The 15,190-nt window shown below is 46.3% G+C and overlaps 1 protein-coding gene across 2 annotated transcripts in view; it reads left to right on the forward strand.

Annotated features, from left to right (window-relative positions):
- Positions 1-15,190, forward strand: part of GRK3 (G protein-coupled receptor kinase 3) — a 63,675-nt gene that overhangs the window by 12,885 nt on the left and 35,600 nt on the right. For both annotated transcript variants that reach the window (XM_086623215.1, XM_086623214.1), the window contains exon 2: positions 3,205-3,281. In XM_086623215.1, coding sequence (XP_086479341.1) covers positions 3,205-3,281 — 77 coding nt within the window. The remainder of the gene's footprint in view (positions 1-3,204; positions 3,282-15,190) is intronic.

Consider the following 15,190-nt stretch of genomic DNA (forward strand, 5'->3'; position numbering starts at 1 on the left):
TATTATGTTACTAATGGTCTAGCGGCCAGTGGGAACGGGGCGTTGCTGATGGGCTCGGGTCAACCGGCAGGACGAGGAGATGGAAGTTTGTGGTCTTTGGTGATGCGTACTGTGTTCATTTGTCCTCCTGGGAGCGTGGGGAGACGAGGGGAAGGTCTGGTTGGGAGAAGTGGGATGCAGATGGAAGGGGCTCTCCCGGAGCAGCCTGGGCTGAAGGCAGCCCCCAGCCTCTGGCCGTGCCCCGGTCCTGGCAGCCGGAGTGCTCCTGGGGAAGCCGTTGGGCTTTCACTGCCCGGGCTCGCCAGTACCTGACGGTGTGGGTACAACCGGAGCTGTTTTGCCATCCTCATGCTAAGGTTTCATGGATTTAAGAAAAGACTTAAGTTTTGTGGTCACTGTTTTAAACGTGTCAAGCTAGGATGGATATTTTTTTAAATCTGCCTGTAGAACAGGCAGCCAAATTTTGCAATTCTGTCAATTAAATGATAAATTTTATTTTACTGCCTTGCTTCTCCCGAGTACAGAACATGATCTCTATTTACTGCTTCCTCTTCAGTTGAAATCAGCATTTCATTTAGGTTGTTGAAATGCACAGAAAGTAGACCTAGTTTTTAACCATCAAATAAAAAGACCAGCAAGTTTGTCACTGAATAATTTATAGTCTGAAATCTGATTAACAGCTTTTAGCCCTCCCGATTCTTGTTGAGCTCGATGTGGTGGTTAGCCTCCGGAGTTCTCGCTTTGGATCACAGTGTTCGTAGATCTGTGCTCCACGTGGGGCTCTGAGATAGACGTAGAAACTATTAATAGAATAACTTCCCAGATTGGGATTTAGGGCCGTCGAGTTCATTTCTTGGCTTTTATTATAGACTTTTTTTCTGATCAAGTCATTCAGACTTTGTGCCTCAGGTCCTCGTTGGAGGAATGCAAATACTCTCCTCTCTCAAAGAGGATGGAAGAGATCTTTGTTAATATTTGTGACGTTTTCCAGAAGCTCTGGCGATGGGTTCCTTGGAAGCACCTGGGAAGGGATGCTCTCAGCCCTCCGCAGGACGGCCCCTGAGCTCGGCAGCTTTTTGGGCAGAGCTCTGCTGCTCACGGTGACCCAAAACTGCACCAATCCGTGTTAATGAAGAGGCTGTAGAGAAAAAATGGGTGAGAAATAGCCACAGAAATCTAGTTTTTCTTCTCCAGAAAATGTTTAAATTTGTCCATGAGAACTGACCTGTTTGTTGTTTTTTTTTCCTGACATGGAGCAGTTCAGCGCCGGCGTTTTGCAAGGATTAGGTGCTCGGTCTTCCTTCTGCAGGAATGTGAGCGATGTTTAACAACCTTGTTGAGGGCATGAGTTCTTTGTACAGAGCATTTGTGGTTATTTTAATAAAAGTACATAGTACGTGTGAAAATATCAATTTTAAAATTGGAAACAGAAAAAGTCTGGTGGAATTTTGACGTAATACTGTGACAATGCAGTTGTTTTACCAAGGCACGGTACCGCTGGGCTACACTGACTTCAAAATTTATGTACTTGTATTGTTGCCCATATGAAATTTTTATAGGCATTATATTAAAATGGACAGTGAGGTTACTTGACAAACAAAGGAAATCTTTGTTAATGTGGTTTAAATGAGTGATTGTGACATTATAAATTAGGCAAAGTAGATGGTAAGTGTGCTGCAGCCAAGCTGGGGGCCTCATGGAGCTTCTGTTGGCTCATGTTCTGAGTGATAGATGGGAATTGCAGTGGGAACAGCCCGACGGAGCTTTGATTGACTCGTGCGTTTGTTTTGCGCGGTGCCAGCTGAAGCCTGGTGTAGGAGTGAAGAAAGGGAGGACCAGTGTCCCCTGGGCAGTGCTGTGACCCCGGGGCTCCGCTCGCCCGAGGCAAGGCCGTCCCAGGGCTCCTCCTGAATCCACCGGTGTGCTTCTGCCCGCAGTCTCGTTTCTCTGTTTTTGAGGAAAAACAGCCAGTTTGATGCTCCAGCTCCTGCTGGCAGCCCTGTCTACCCTTCCATGTAACCCTTCCATTCAATATCTAACTGGGATGAAAACCTCGCTAGGCAAATCCAGGGAAAGCCTGGGGGCTCTCTGTTAATCATGGAATGGTTTGGGTTGGAAGGGACCTCAAAGACCATCCAGTTCCAACCCCCCTGCCATGGGCAGGGACACCCTCCACTACACCAGGTTGCTCAAAGCCCCATCCAACCTGGCCTTGAACACTGCCAGGGATGGGGCAGCCACAGCTTCTCTGGGCAACCTGTGCCAGTGCCTCAGCACCCTCAGAGTGAAAAATTTCTTCCTTAGATCTAATTGAAATCTCCCCTCTTTCAGTTTAAATCGACTGCCCCATGTCCTGTCACCACACATCCTTGTCCAAAGCCCCTGTCCAGCTTTCTTCTAGCCCCTTTGAGAACTAGAAGACTACTAGGAGGTCTCCCCGGAGCCTTCTCTTCTCCAGGCTGAACAACCTATTGTGCTCTTGCTTCTATAGTGGCGTACAGTGAAGGGAACTACAAGCGATCACTGATGTGTTTGGGTTTTTTTTTCCAATTTATGCTTAGTTGCAGCATTTTTAAACCTTATTAGATAAGCATAGGTTCTTAATGGGGAATTCCTACAACATCACTGGGTGGTGTAGGCTATTGGTATGTTAAGCTTGAAGTGTAAAAGTTATCTCTCTTCTACACTGAATAAGTACTAATACGGCTAATATTCTACACTGGATAATATTAATGTTTACAGTGGGAAAAAGTGATATTTCTTGTGTACCTCAAACTTAAGAACCTTAAAAAAAAGCAAACTTTAAAAACAATCAGAGTGTTGAGACTGCAAGGCTAATTTCAGGCTAGTAAGGCGATGTCTGGGAGGGTATTTGTAGGTGAAGACTGAATTTTCGTAAAATAGTTGGCAGCGTTGAATTCTCTGGGTTCAGCAGCCTGTGCTTGTGTCGTGGCTGCGGGTCAGTCGTGTGATGGGCTGTAGTCCTTGGAATTCTCCTGGTCTTTAGGTGGAGCAGCAGGTTCTGTCGTGCTGTGAGGTGGTGCAGTAGATGGGCAGTGCTATCTCAGTTTTCTTGAACCTTTTCTGTTGGTGCTCCATTTTAGTGATCCTTGTCTCCAAAGTATGTTAAAGGTCTGGTGGAAAAGAAGCAGTTTCAAGTAACTTCTCTTTTTTTTTTTTTTCCCCCCTTTTTTTCTCTTTCAGTATCCGCAGTGTTATGCAGAAATACCTTGAGGAACGGGGTGAATTAACCTTCGACAAGATCTTTCATCAGAAAATTGGTAAGTCATCTGTCAGTAAAATGTTACTCATGTAAAGATTTCAAAGCTTGGCTTGCTTGCCACTTGTGCAGCGACTGCTGGAAAATCAGTGTTGTAGGTGGTCTGGAGAATGCTGGAATATGGACAGGACTTGGTAAAACAAAGATCTTCAATAAAATGAAACGTTGAGAAAGGGAAGAAGATAAAGCAAGGCAATCTGTCAGCTTAACTTCATGTTCTGGAAAACTACTGGAAAAATAATTAAATTATTTGGAAACATCGAGAAGAAAATTATATTACTTGGTATGGGCTTGTCAACAATATAATGTGTCGCATCAGTTAAACTCTTTTTTTGCCTCAGCAGGGATAATAAGCCTTGTTAATAAAGGGAGCAGTAGTGGAAAAGATGCCATACGTGTTGTCTTGTCTGTCTGACATCACGTTCTCACTAGGAACACAGGGGGATGGGGCCTGGGTGAAACCGCTGCGTGCAGCCGGAGAAAGTGCTGGGAAAATCGACGTGAGGAGCAGTTCTCAGTGCTGCCGTGTGAACGTGGAAGGACGTATCCAGGGAATCGGCACGAGAGCGTCAGAGATCAGTCACTATGCAGTGTTTTGGTTCATGATGTGAATGTTGGGATGAAGAACCTCTGTATTCCGCTTGTGTGCCGAGGAAGACTGTGACCGCACCGGGGACAGGGCAGCATTGCAAAAGATCTCCATAAATAGAGGAGGGGAACTCAGTCAAAGCAAGCGGTGTCCTCTAGACCTGTGCTGGAGTTAATGGCACAAACCCAGGGTGCAGAACCACCAATCAGGTAGATATTTTTAATAGACTTGGCTGTTATAGTGAACCCTGGGTTGTGTTGTCTCAGCTAGATCACACGACTAAATATAAAATAAGGGTTGTAGCCAGTGAGGCATGTGAAGTAATCCTCTTTTGGCAGAATATTGCGTCCATCCTGGCATTGGACTACAAAATATACATGGACTTGCTGGAGAGAGTCCAGGAAAGAGCAGTGGGAATGAGCAGACCTTACTTAGCAGCCTGCTAAATATGACCTACAAGGAAGTATTGAAATAGGGTGTTACGTAGGCTATGAAAGAGAGAAGTGAGGTTGAACAGTCTTCAAAAACAGAAAAGCTGTTGCAGAAATGATGAGGTTAGTCGGTTTTCCGGAGGCTTAACATGTGAATTAAAAAAAAAAAATCTGGATAGGAATAAAACCATTTCAGTAGTAGGACGGGTAGTAAAGCAGGGGAGTGGATTTCACGAGGGGCTTGTGAAATCTTTGTCCAGTAGATTTGAGGAGTGGGTTGGCATACGTCTGTTGGGATAGGACAGCTGCTCTTGCCTTGCAAAATGGGGACAAACCCATAAAATGGGCTGTGAAGAATCGAGGGGGGATCAGTGGATCCGTTCCTGTCTGAGATACAACTAGACTTTAATTAAACATCCAAGAACAAAGTACCGCTGCGCCTTGTTTCCCAGGGCAGGTGGTTGAGCTGTAGCTGCTCTCCCTTCCTGGCCGGAGCAGAACTGTCCAGCCTCCCTGGTCACCTGGAGATGTGCAGCTCAGTAGGTATGAGAATATTCTGGGGTGAGAGTTTTAAGTATTGCCAGGTTAAAATAAACAATGTTCTTGTGTAGTATCACAGATTGTCATTAAAGTTTTCAGAGCTGTTTACAAAGAGGGTTGTGGAAACACCCATCTGAAGTCAGTGTTCATGGAGCTTTCCGTTGTATTACAGCAATCCAAGTGCAGTCTGTATCTTTACGCCTAAAAACTATTTTATTCTGGCCCCAAATTTTACACTAAATGCACAGGTACCTCGTTTGCTTGTGCTGGCATCTCGACATGTGCTTCAGTTTGGATGTCTCTGCTGAATCATTAACGTTTTGCTGTAGCATGGCAGTTGCAAAATAGGTGGAGTTGTAAGCAACCAAACACAGGCTGGCTTAAACTGTTTGATTCTGGTTGGCAATGAAATTAAGAAGTATTTTTTTTAATTTTTTTTTCTTCCTCTCTCCTTTAAAATAAAGAAGTCAAACAGAGCAGCTTATACGTAATGGATATTTCTGTTTATGTAACTGGATGCTTTTCATCAATCGTTGGTTCCGAAGAAGAACGTTGCAGTTATTTTGATAAGTTGCAGCAATTATAGTGAATTAACTGTAACCTTGGAAGGATTTTATCTTTCTTTTTCCCCCCTTGTTGGTAGCCATTGAACTTGGCCTTTTAGAGCCCAGAGTTTCATTAACAGACCAGTTTCTCCCCTGCATCTCCAGATGTGCACTTCACAGATGTGTGGGGAGCGGTTCTCCTCCTCTCCCCGGTACAGTCATAGCAGCACTTGGCCCTCCGTTACCTGGAAACGAGGAGGTCTTCTGTGGCCACTTTGCTGGAGTTTCGGTCGCTTCTGAAGCTGGTTTCTTCTGAAGAAGGATTCAGAATGGAAGAAAAAGAAGATTCAAGAGAAACACGACTGTTTTTAACAGAAGACTTCGCATTGCGCTGGAAAACGTTGGGTTTCCTTATTGTGGTTGTTCATTTGAATTTTATTGCATCTTCTAGCTTGTTCTTTGCCATTAAATTAGTTCTGTTTCCAGAGATGAGCATAATTGCTTGTGGTAAAGTACCTTCAGTTTTAGGCGAGCGTTATGCGAGAGCCTGTGAAAATGAATACGGTGAGGTAATTAAGTCTAATCACCTTCTTGCTCCTCTTCTCTCTTTGCATGGCGGGATGTGGAGAACGGGGATGTGGGATGCTGGGGCTGGAGCTGGGTGTGCAGGTCCGGGACGGACGCCCCGCGGGAGGCAGCTCCTGCTCGGGGTCTCCGCCGCCCCGGGTCGAAGGAGGCTCCGAGGGTGCGCCGTGGTTCCGCGGGCTCATCCCCTGGCTCCTGCCTCTTCTGTGCCTTTATTGCCTCAGTTAAGCGCCGTCTAGTACATGATGCTTTCTCCCTGCACGCTAATTACGAAACTTCATCAAGCTACCTATTTTTGCCTTTGGCAGGCGACGTAGATGAGACTGTTAAGCTATGAGACTGTTAAGCTTTTTTTTTTTTTTCCCCCTCCCCGACCACAATTCTTTCCTGCAGCTCCAGGTCGTTGTTTTTTTCTGTTTCTCAATATCCTTCTTTCGAACGTAAAAACCAGGGCTTTGATCAGTTGTCTGATACGAGTCTGTCTGATGTCCTGTACGAGGTCGTTCCTGTTGGATGTTTTCCCATGAGGATGTCTAATTATGGTGCTGGTCTTACCCGCTGCAAGCATTTATCCTTACTGAGCCTTTAAATCCTTTTAGGACGAGTGCTTTTCAGGTCCCACTGTAAAAGATTGGCCCAAAATCCCTCCCTCCCACCTCCCCGGTGTGCAGCGGCACGCAGGGACCTTGGGCTCGGAACCCAAAACCTTTGCTCTGCTGTTTAGGATCAAAATAAGAGCAGGAAACTCGGTGAGCGAGCGGCGTGGCAGCAGCCCTTCCGAGGATGAAAAATGGCCTGGAGACTTCTTAAGATTTGCATAAACAAGCGTCTGTCCTTAATTTACGTCTTTTTTTCCTTCATGAAGGCAAAGAGGTTGCCGGCGTCTCTTGAAGGCGTCTTGACTGTTTGCAGGAGCGATGCTCCAGAATGATCTTGAACTCTCTAAGAATCGTCTAATGAGTCAGAGGACATGAGGATATTAAAGCCACCCAGAAGAAGGCTCTGGCAGCGTTCAACACCCCAGCAGCCGGCTGTTCCCGCAGAAGCTGCTTCCTCCACAGCAGAAGCTTCATGGGGAAGTACAGCATGTCTCGCAGCGGAGCGCGTAACCACCTTTAGCTGGTTTTCTTTTCACCACATCCTGTTTGCTACACCACCAGATTATGCGTTTGCTTTAGAGAAAGAGACGTTTTCTGGTATCCCAGTATCTGTAATTCACTCGTGGAATCCGCTCTGCGCCAGGACTGCGCTCACATGGCCCGCGGGGTGGGCTCGCTGCTCGGAGCGCGGCTTTGGGGGGCAGTTTTGCAATGAGCTGCGATGCCGGTAGCGGCTGGGTGGGCCCGGTGCAGCTGCCAAGCGTTAGCAGGAGTGAACAAGGCTGTGATAATACTTTAGATCAGGATTCTCACGGTTATTTAAATGTTTTGGAGCAAACCATATCCTGGGCTGCAGGTTGAGGGACGTGATTGTTCCCCTCTGCTCTGCTCTCATGAAACTCCCCCCTGCAGTACTGTGTTTGGCTCTGGGGTCCCCAACATCAGAAGGACATGGAGCTGTTGGAGCGGGGCCAGAGGAGGCCACGGAGATGATGCGAGGGCTGGAGCACCTCTGCTACGGAGACAGGCTGGGAGAGTTGGGGCTGTTCAGCCTGGAGAAGGCTCCAGGGAGACCTTCCAGCACCTTCCAGTACCTAACGGGACTACAGGAAAGCTGGAGAGGGACTTTTTACAAGGGTGTGTGGTGATAGGACAAGGGGCAATGGCTTTAAACTGAAAGAGGGGAGATTTTGATTAGAGATAAGGAAGAAATTTTTCCCTCTGAGGGTGGTGAGGCACTGACACAGGTTGCCCAGAGAAGCTGTGGCTGCCCCATCCCTCGAAGTGTTCAAGGCCAGGTTGGATGAGGCTTTGAGCAACCTGGTCTAGTAGAAGGTGTCCCTGCCCATGGCAGGGGGGTTGGAACTGGATGATCTTTGAGGTCCCTTCCAACTCAAACCATTCTTGTTGCCTGTTATGGTTCAGTGACTCTTCTGTCTGACATTGAACTTTCTGACAAATTGCATCTACCTGATGGGCAGTGAATAACGTTGGCTTAGAAATTCTGGGATGTGATGGTAAAGCATCCAACAGCTTCAGCTCCTGGCTTAGGTTTGGCCTTGAGTTCTCTGGTGACTGCTTGGAAGCTGGTGGGACAGGACAGTTTGTCTACACCCTTTTCAGTTTCTCATCCGTTACACAGAGCCGTTGGGTTTGTGTCTTGGGGGGAGATGAGAATAGAACGTGGTTTAGCTGTTTCAGCAGCTGGTCATAGCCCAATATAAGCTTTTCACCTTGCTTAGTAAGTAACTTGCATTTTTTCCCCCCCCTGAAGCTGGATCTAATTTCTGTTTTATTTTCTTGAAATTTAACGCTTGTAAAAAGAACCAATTAAAAAAACTTGTAGTTGACGTAACAAGTTACAAATGTGGGGTTTTTTTTTTCCTATTTACCATCTACTTTTGTATGGTGAGGAATGATCTTTCTGGGGTGATTCATTTAACTGTCTTTTACATCCTCTTAAATCAGCAGGCTCCGAGTTGGAGATCTTCCCAGCCATGGCGAGCGCGTTGCCATCTGTACCAGTGCTTCCTCCTACGCACGCGCGTCTTGAGGGGCTCTGGCGCATCTTCTCTGCTGCAGCCGAGTGCAGCGAGTGTATGTCCTGGTGGCTTTTTAGCTGAGTTTCCAGAGGAGGTGAGGGTTTGGTCTGGGGAGGGACTTTCCTGCCCTCTGCAGCTACGTGCTCCTGACCGTTGGGGCTGTTCTTTCCTCCCCCTTTGTCAGTGACAGCCTTCTGCTGAAAAACAAAGAAAAATCAAAACCAAACTAGGGTGAGAACAGCTAAAGAGGTTTTTTTCTGTTTTTTTTTAGGGCAACGAATCATGCTTTCTGTTGCTTGTTTCTCTAGTTGTGGACCCACCACGTTTCATTATTTCAGGATTTTGATGCTAACCATTAGGCAGATCTCGTGTTAAAATCTGTTGAGAAAAACATTCTTGCTCTTCCTCTTTCTGTTGCCAGTGTGGTGGCACGGCGCACTGCGCTCCCCGGGATACCTAAAAATAACAGCCTGGGAAAAGCACCTCCCCAGAGCGTTGTTTAAGCTATTGTTTAATTTAAGCATAAGGTCCGTGCGCCGTTGGCATTCTGAACTAATTGAATGGTCCTCCGAGGAAATAACAACGAAAGCAGTAAAACTTGGTGGGGAGTGAAGAACAGCACCTGAGTTTTTGGCTATTAGGCGAGCAGGGGACGGCAGAATTATTAGCAGATCTTGCTTCTCGTCACTTGTCGCCGCGCGTGATGAGTCCGAAGCCGCAGACTCGTCTGCGCCGTCCGGGAAGGACGCGCGAGCGGAGCGGGGGGTCACGCGAGCGGCGTTTCCCCCATCCTTCGGGGGGGAGGACGGTGGCAATAGGGGCTGTGCAAACCCCCCCCTGCTAAAACGTCTTTGGAAGCCAGGAGTGGTTTTAGAGCCCAAGTCACCTGCGGTGGCTGGAGCGGTGGGAAGCGTCGCAGCCGGGGGCTGCTTTCGTAACGGCGTCCGTGAGACTCGTAGCACTGCGATGTTTTTGTTCAATTCTGGTGTAAATAACGTGCAGCTGTATGAGAGGGCGGGTAGTTACTTGCTTGGTGGGTTTTCTGTACGAGCAAGAAGGCAGGTTAGTTGGTCAAGTGGTTTTATTTTGGGTTTATTCTGTTTTTTCTGACCTGAAGACACCCCCTGTACAGAAGCGGGCACCATCAAAATTAGGAAGTGACTCTGCAAAGAAATAATTATATTTGAAATCCTGTTTGAAGACTGATCTTCTCCTTTCTCGCGTTACTTCTTATTTTCAGTTCAGGTTTAGACTAGAACTTGAGTGGTGGACCGTCTGCAAGGGGCCTTTGTCTGTTGGACCCGTGCTCTCCTTGCCCGGTTCGTCTGATCAGTTCCAAACAACACAAAACCCAAACCACAAGTAGATGTCAGAAACTGTGTGATTGTAAACCGAAACAGAAACTACTAATGTCAGACATTTCACAGTGCAGCCGTTCCTTTACAGCAATTTTCCACTTCTATCAAACCGGGCTGTGGACAGCGAAAGAGAGAAAACATGCACTCGGAGCAGAACTCGCTCTGTTTTGCTGTATGCAGTTTTTTTTTAACAAATTAGTGTTAGGTTTGAGATTTGGTTTTTATGTCGTAATTTAAGTGTGTTACTGGAAGCTATGTTTCTTTCAACATACTTTTATTTTGTGGTGAAATAAACATGATGCTTGCATGAATAATGTTGAAGATCATTCAGAGGGGTGTTGACAAAGCTTCCAGCTGTAGATTTGATGTGGGTTTTACCTGCAAGCAGTTTTAAGGAGGTGTCTGTCTTGTGTGTCAGGGACAGATAGTATCCAAAGTCACTATAAAAAATGGATGTATTCATTTTAGGGATTCTTCTGATCATAAATAATTGAGTGTTTCTTTGTTGAGCTGCAGCTTGATGTGCTCCCGTGCCTTTCTTCGTGGAGTGGTTGAAGATACTCAGTTGTGTGATTTCCCAGTGGACTTGGGCATTAAGTCTGAGCTTTAAAATAGGAAAAAATATACATCCTATCATCTGGAACTTCACATTATGGATAACGTACACATGCTGATATATATTAGCATCTATATGCAGTATAGTTCTTGGAAGATTTAAGTCATGGGGGAAAATAGTCTTTATCTCAGCACAGCAGTGTAATTATACAGTTTTTGGGTTAGATTATCAGGCATTCCAGGCAGACTGGAAATTTTGAACTCCAGAAGTGGTACTGTAGGAGAGAAAATGGGCAAGCTAAAGAATAATGTATATAGAGATAACAAATTATAACTTATTTGAAGGAAATTTCACTTGGCTGTTTGCACGTTTCAGTTTTCAGCAAACATACGTACCAGACAGTGAACCCCCAGCTGGTCGTAGGCAGCCTGCAGTGACGTGGTTGTGTCCGTTTGGTAGGTGGGTTTGTTCTTCCCCAGGAAGCACGTGCGGAAACTCGTTCCTTTCAGCTTAGATGGACCCTCAGGGCTGTGCCCGGTGGTCCCGCACCTGCACTCCCGAGGCTCCGGCAGCTGTCCCCTGCAGCAGCAGGACTCCAGCCTTTCCTTCCAGTTCCGTTCGCAGTGGCTTTGCTGGTGCGTAGGGGAGATGGCAGCTGGCTGCGCGCTGGGGCGGTGAGGGGGACCGAGGAGGAGGAGGGGGTGGCCGGCCGAAGGCTCCCTGCCTGGGTGCTGGCGAGGGACGGGCATTTCCAGAGCTCGGTCCTACTGCTGTGCGTTGTGTTACACCTTCCTAGTTTGCTGGGACCACCACCAGCAGTTTGGAAAGCTTTGGGCTGAAAGGTTGTAAACCTGTATTTAATATAGTGCAAAGCGACTTCCGTACCAAAGATGGTGTTTTCTCTCTGCTTGTACCAAACCTGAGCTTTCTTAGCCCATTTCAGATGGAATGTCCTACTGGTGTGCAAACAGTGATGGGGTACAGTCTTCATCCCCCACCACCTGCCCCGAAGTTTCTCAGTCGATCCGAAACAGTTTTGCTCCCATGGGGTTTTTATCAATGTGCCTTGAAACAATTCCCAAACCAATTAAGCCTCTGAACACCACTGCGAAATAGGTAAATATTAGTTTTCCATGTCTGTAGTGTGGAATAATAACAAGTTTAATGAGATCTACCTGCATAGCCCTGCGCTAATAATAAAGCAGATCCTCTGGTCCTGCCAGTGCTACTCATTCATCTCAGTGGGATAACTCATTAGTAAGAGGAGAAAAGCTCAGAAACCAGGAGAAGAGTAAATAGAACCTAAATTACTGCAGCTGTTACGTCTTCTAACTTTCAGCAGTGCTTTTAAGAGACAGAGCAGTCAAAGTCATGGAGAAGCTGGAGAGCTCTGACTACCAATTATCTCGTGAATGCATTTGTAGAGCAGAGGACAGACGTGGATATTTACTATAAGCCTTTCAAGCACTTTTATTGTTCTGTACCAATACCTGCCCTATAAAATGATCGATGCCTCCCACGACTCGCGAACCCCTTGGGGAATCGCTCCGGATTTGCGAGGTTCCCGCTGCAGGCGTCACTTGGCGCGCTGTCGGGAGGTGAGTGATGTGCACCGTGAGACCTCCGAATCTCCGAACTCTGTAGGGGAGCAGAGCAGTCACCTTATAGGGTAGTTGCTTCTCTCTTTCCTGGCCTCTTTCCACCGGCAGCGCTGTGTCCAGCCAGTGCCTCTACAGTGTTCCGCGCCCAAACGCGTGCGTGTCTGCGGTGGCTGGATGGGTAGGTGTAGAAACACGAGAAGCAGTTTCTTAGTGTTTCTGGAGACTTCTGTCAGTGATTTCTTTGATTAAAAGGGGAAAGAGTCTGGAGAGAAGTAGGACCATCTGTTTCTGAACATCCAGCTCTCAGCAGCTTTCTTAGAGTGCCCGGAGTGAACCAGAGGAAGGCTTCAAAATCCACGTAGGAGAATCATCTGCGCTCTGTCACTGTTGTTTTAGTGGTTTTGCCCCTCTTTACCTAAGTGCTTTGTGGATTTACTAACTGAATACTACTGGTTTTTTGTGTTTTCATTTTAACCACAGTACAAGTCTTCCTAGATGCTATTGCAGAGCAGTTTGATTCTTCACGGTGGCGAAGAAACGGAGCAGTGCTCGCTGGAGTGAATGCTGACATCAGAGACTGGAGATGCCCTTCTGCTGTGACATTGTTCCACGTCTTCATTAAATGATCCCATCACCTGCCTCTCCCCCAAGAAAAAACCCACACAGATCTAGACCCTTTCTTCGAAGTAGGAACACACCTCCTGGTGTACTTGGTGTGTTAAATAACTCGTAACAGGGAACGGTTCATAGCTTACAGCATTTCAAAAGAAATAGTGGGCTTTTCAATAGCAAAGGGATATTGGCTTCCATTATGTACCTGATTTGAAAAAGTCACGTAGTGGAAAAACACTGGTCAAGAAAATAACAACTGCCACGTCCTTTGGGGACTGAATATTCTTGTGAGGTGGGGAAAGAACCCATAAAGAAGTAACAAACAACCATCATGACGTTTTCAAGCTGCTAATACTTGTTAGCTTGCTAATAGCTTGCTAGTAGGTGCTAATACCACTTGCAAAAGTGGTGGGAGTTTCTTCTATTTACCAGTGAAAAAAGAACAAAATCTCAAGTGCTGTGTGCTTCTTGATGAGCCTTAGAGAAGGAATTTAATCATGTTCTTTGCTATAACTGATTGGAATGAAACGCTTCAATTCTGTATTTAGTTGTCCTTTTAAAAATTAGAATATTTTTACATATTTTTGTTTAGTGAAATTAGTCCTCAGTCTTTCAGACTTACTTTTTCTTATGTGCAACCCTTTTTTTTTGTTGTTCACCTTTGGTACGTTTGAATGCTTTTGATAATCCACTTTCAATGTATCTATACATCTTCTTTAGCCGACTGGAATTCTGCATGGCAAGGGAGACCAGAGTAGGAAAGAAATGTACTAAATGTGGTTCAGATAGAAGTTTTCCCTGTTCTTTTCTTTTCGTGGCTTTAAAAAAATCGTTTATTGTGCATTCAATATTCAGAGGTACGTTTCACGAGGGTCTTAAGGCGATACCCGGTGGGTTTTTTTTTTTTGAGGCAAAGATCCAATGCCAACTGTGATGGGTGAAGCACAGAAATCACATTTTATTTTCATGATTTACAGCTGCGTGTTAAAAATAGAGCACATTCTTCTTTTCCTTAGAAATCCTTTTATCATTTGAATTGATGTGCCACCACTTGACACCTTGACAGCTGCTGGTCCTACGGTGGAAGCGCTGAGCTCCTGGCTGCTGTCGGAGGACGTGGAAGGGAGGTCACCCTGTGCCTTCTCCTTTGAAGTGCAGGCTCTGGAATCCTCCTCGAGTGTTTTCCTCCAAACTGCTCTTCTGGGCTTGAAGCAGAATAATAATTGAAATTCTTTTACGCTGCTTTTGATGCACAGAGATGTTTTAGTTTGTTGGGATGTATTGTCTTTGATGAAGAGCGAATGTACGTTAGGCTCTGTTAGGAAGAAATATTGGAGGCACAAATAGCTCGTACCTGGAAGGAAAAGCAGGGGGGTGCGTGGTGCCATCTGGGCTGGGAGGGTGTCCTTGCACGGAGCCAGAGCTGTGGGTCCTGCACGGATGAGTTTTCCCAGGGAGCAGCCAGTCTCTTTGTTCCTGAGCAAGGAACTCGGTGGTTCTCGCAGCCATGGGGCTTTTAGGTGGTCTTGATTACCCCGTGCTGGGGCAACCGGGCGCGCATGCCGTGCAGAACAGGGGCTTGAGCTTGACTAGGCATTCTGCTGGTTCCAGTTACAGTTTTTATGTGGTTTAATAATAGACCGCTGCCCGTAACGCCTTGTGTCTCAGACCCAGGTGTGTTACTGGTACCGGTGGTGGGCTCGTCCCATGACGCACACAAAATGGGATGGAAGGTGAGATTCTGGTGCAGGTGCCGCCACTTCTTTGTTTGTCGTTACTCTGCGTTTATACACGGCACGTTTAGTTAGGAATTGGAAACAGCTTGGTATTTTTGTTTTCTAATTTGCTATTTTGCCTACTAGAAAGAGTCTACATCAGCGTTTTGGACCACGTTCAGGTCTGCTGTAATTAGATGCAGCTCCCTTTCAATCAGCAGCATTGCAAATACTTGTATCGGGGCTAAACGTGTCTATTTTTAGCTCTGTTGTCTTACCTCCTGTTTGCTTTAATAAGATTTTTATTTACTCCTGTTAAAAGGGTATTTGATTCAGATACTAATAAAATTCCAGTTAGAATTAGATCAGTAGTTTTCTCCGAGGTTTGTTTTATTACGGAGTTTCTCATTAATTTTTTTTATTGTTATTCCGTGCTCTCTGTTAATTGACGTTGTCGTGAGGATCAAGATACGGCATTAGGAGCGCAGAGGTGACCTTTAGACGGTGGGAGAAGGCAGAAGGGAGGTTGATTTGGGGGAGGGGAGGGCTTCAGGTTGGGCCTCCCTGGTGCCGGGATGGGTGCAGCCCACGGGCATTGGTTGGCCAGTGCAATTAATGGCATTTGGCAAACTTTAGCTGTACAGGATTGTCCATAAAAAGATAACGGGGAAAAAATGATTGCCCAGAGACTGGGAAAGCAGAGGCTTGGAGCTAGGTGCTGTCTCACACTCACGTGT

This window comes from Tauraco erythrolophus, chromosome 19 (assembly GCF_009769465.1).
Source record: "Tauraco erythrolophus isolate bTauEry1 chromosome 19, bTauEry1.pri, whole genome shotgun sequence".
Classification (NCBI taxonomy): Eukaryota; Metazoa; Chordata; class Aves; order Musophagiformes; family Musophagidae; genus Tauraco; species Tauraco erythrolophus.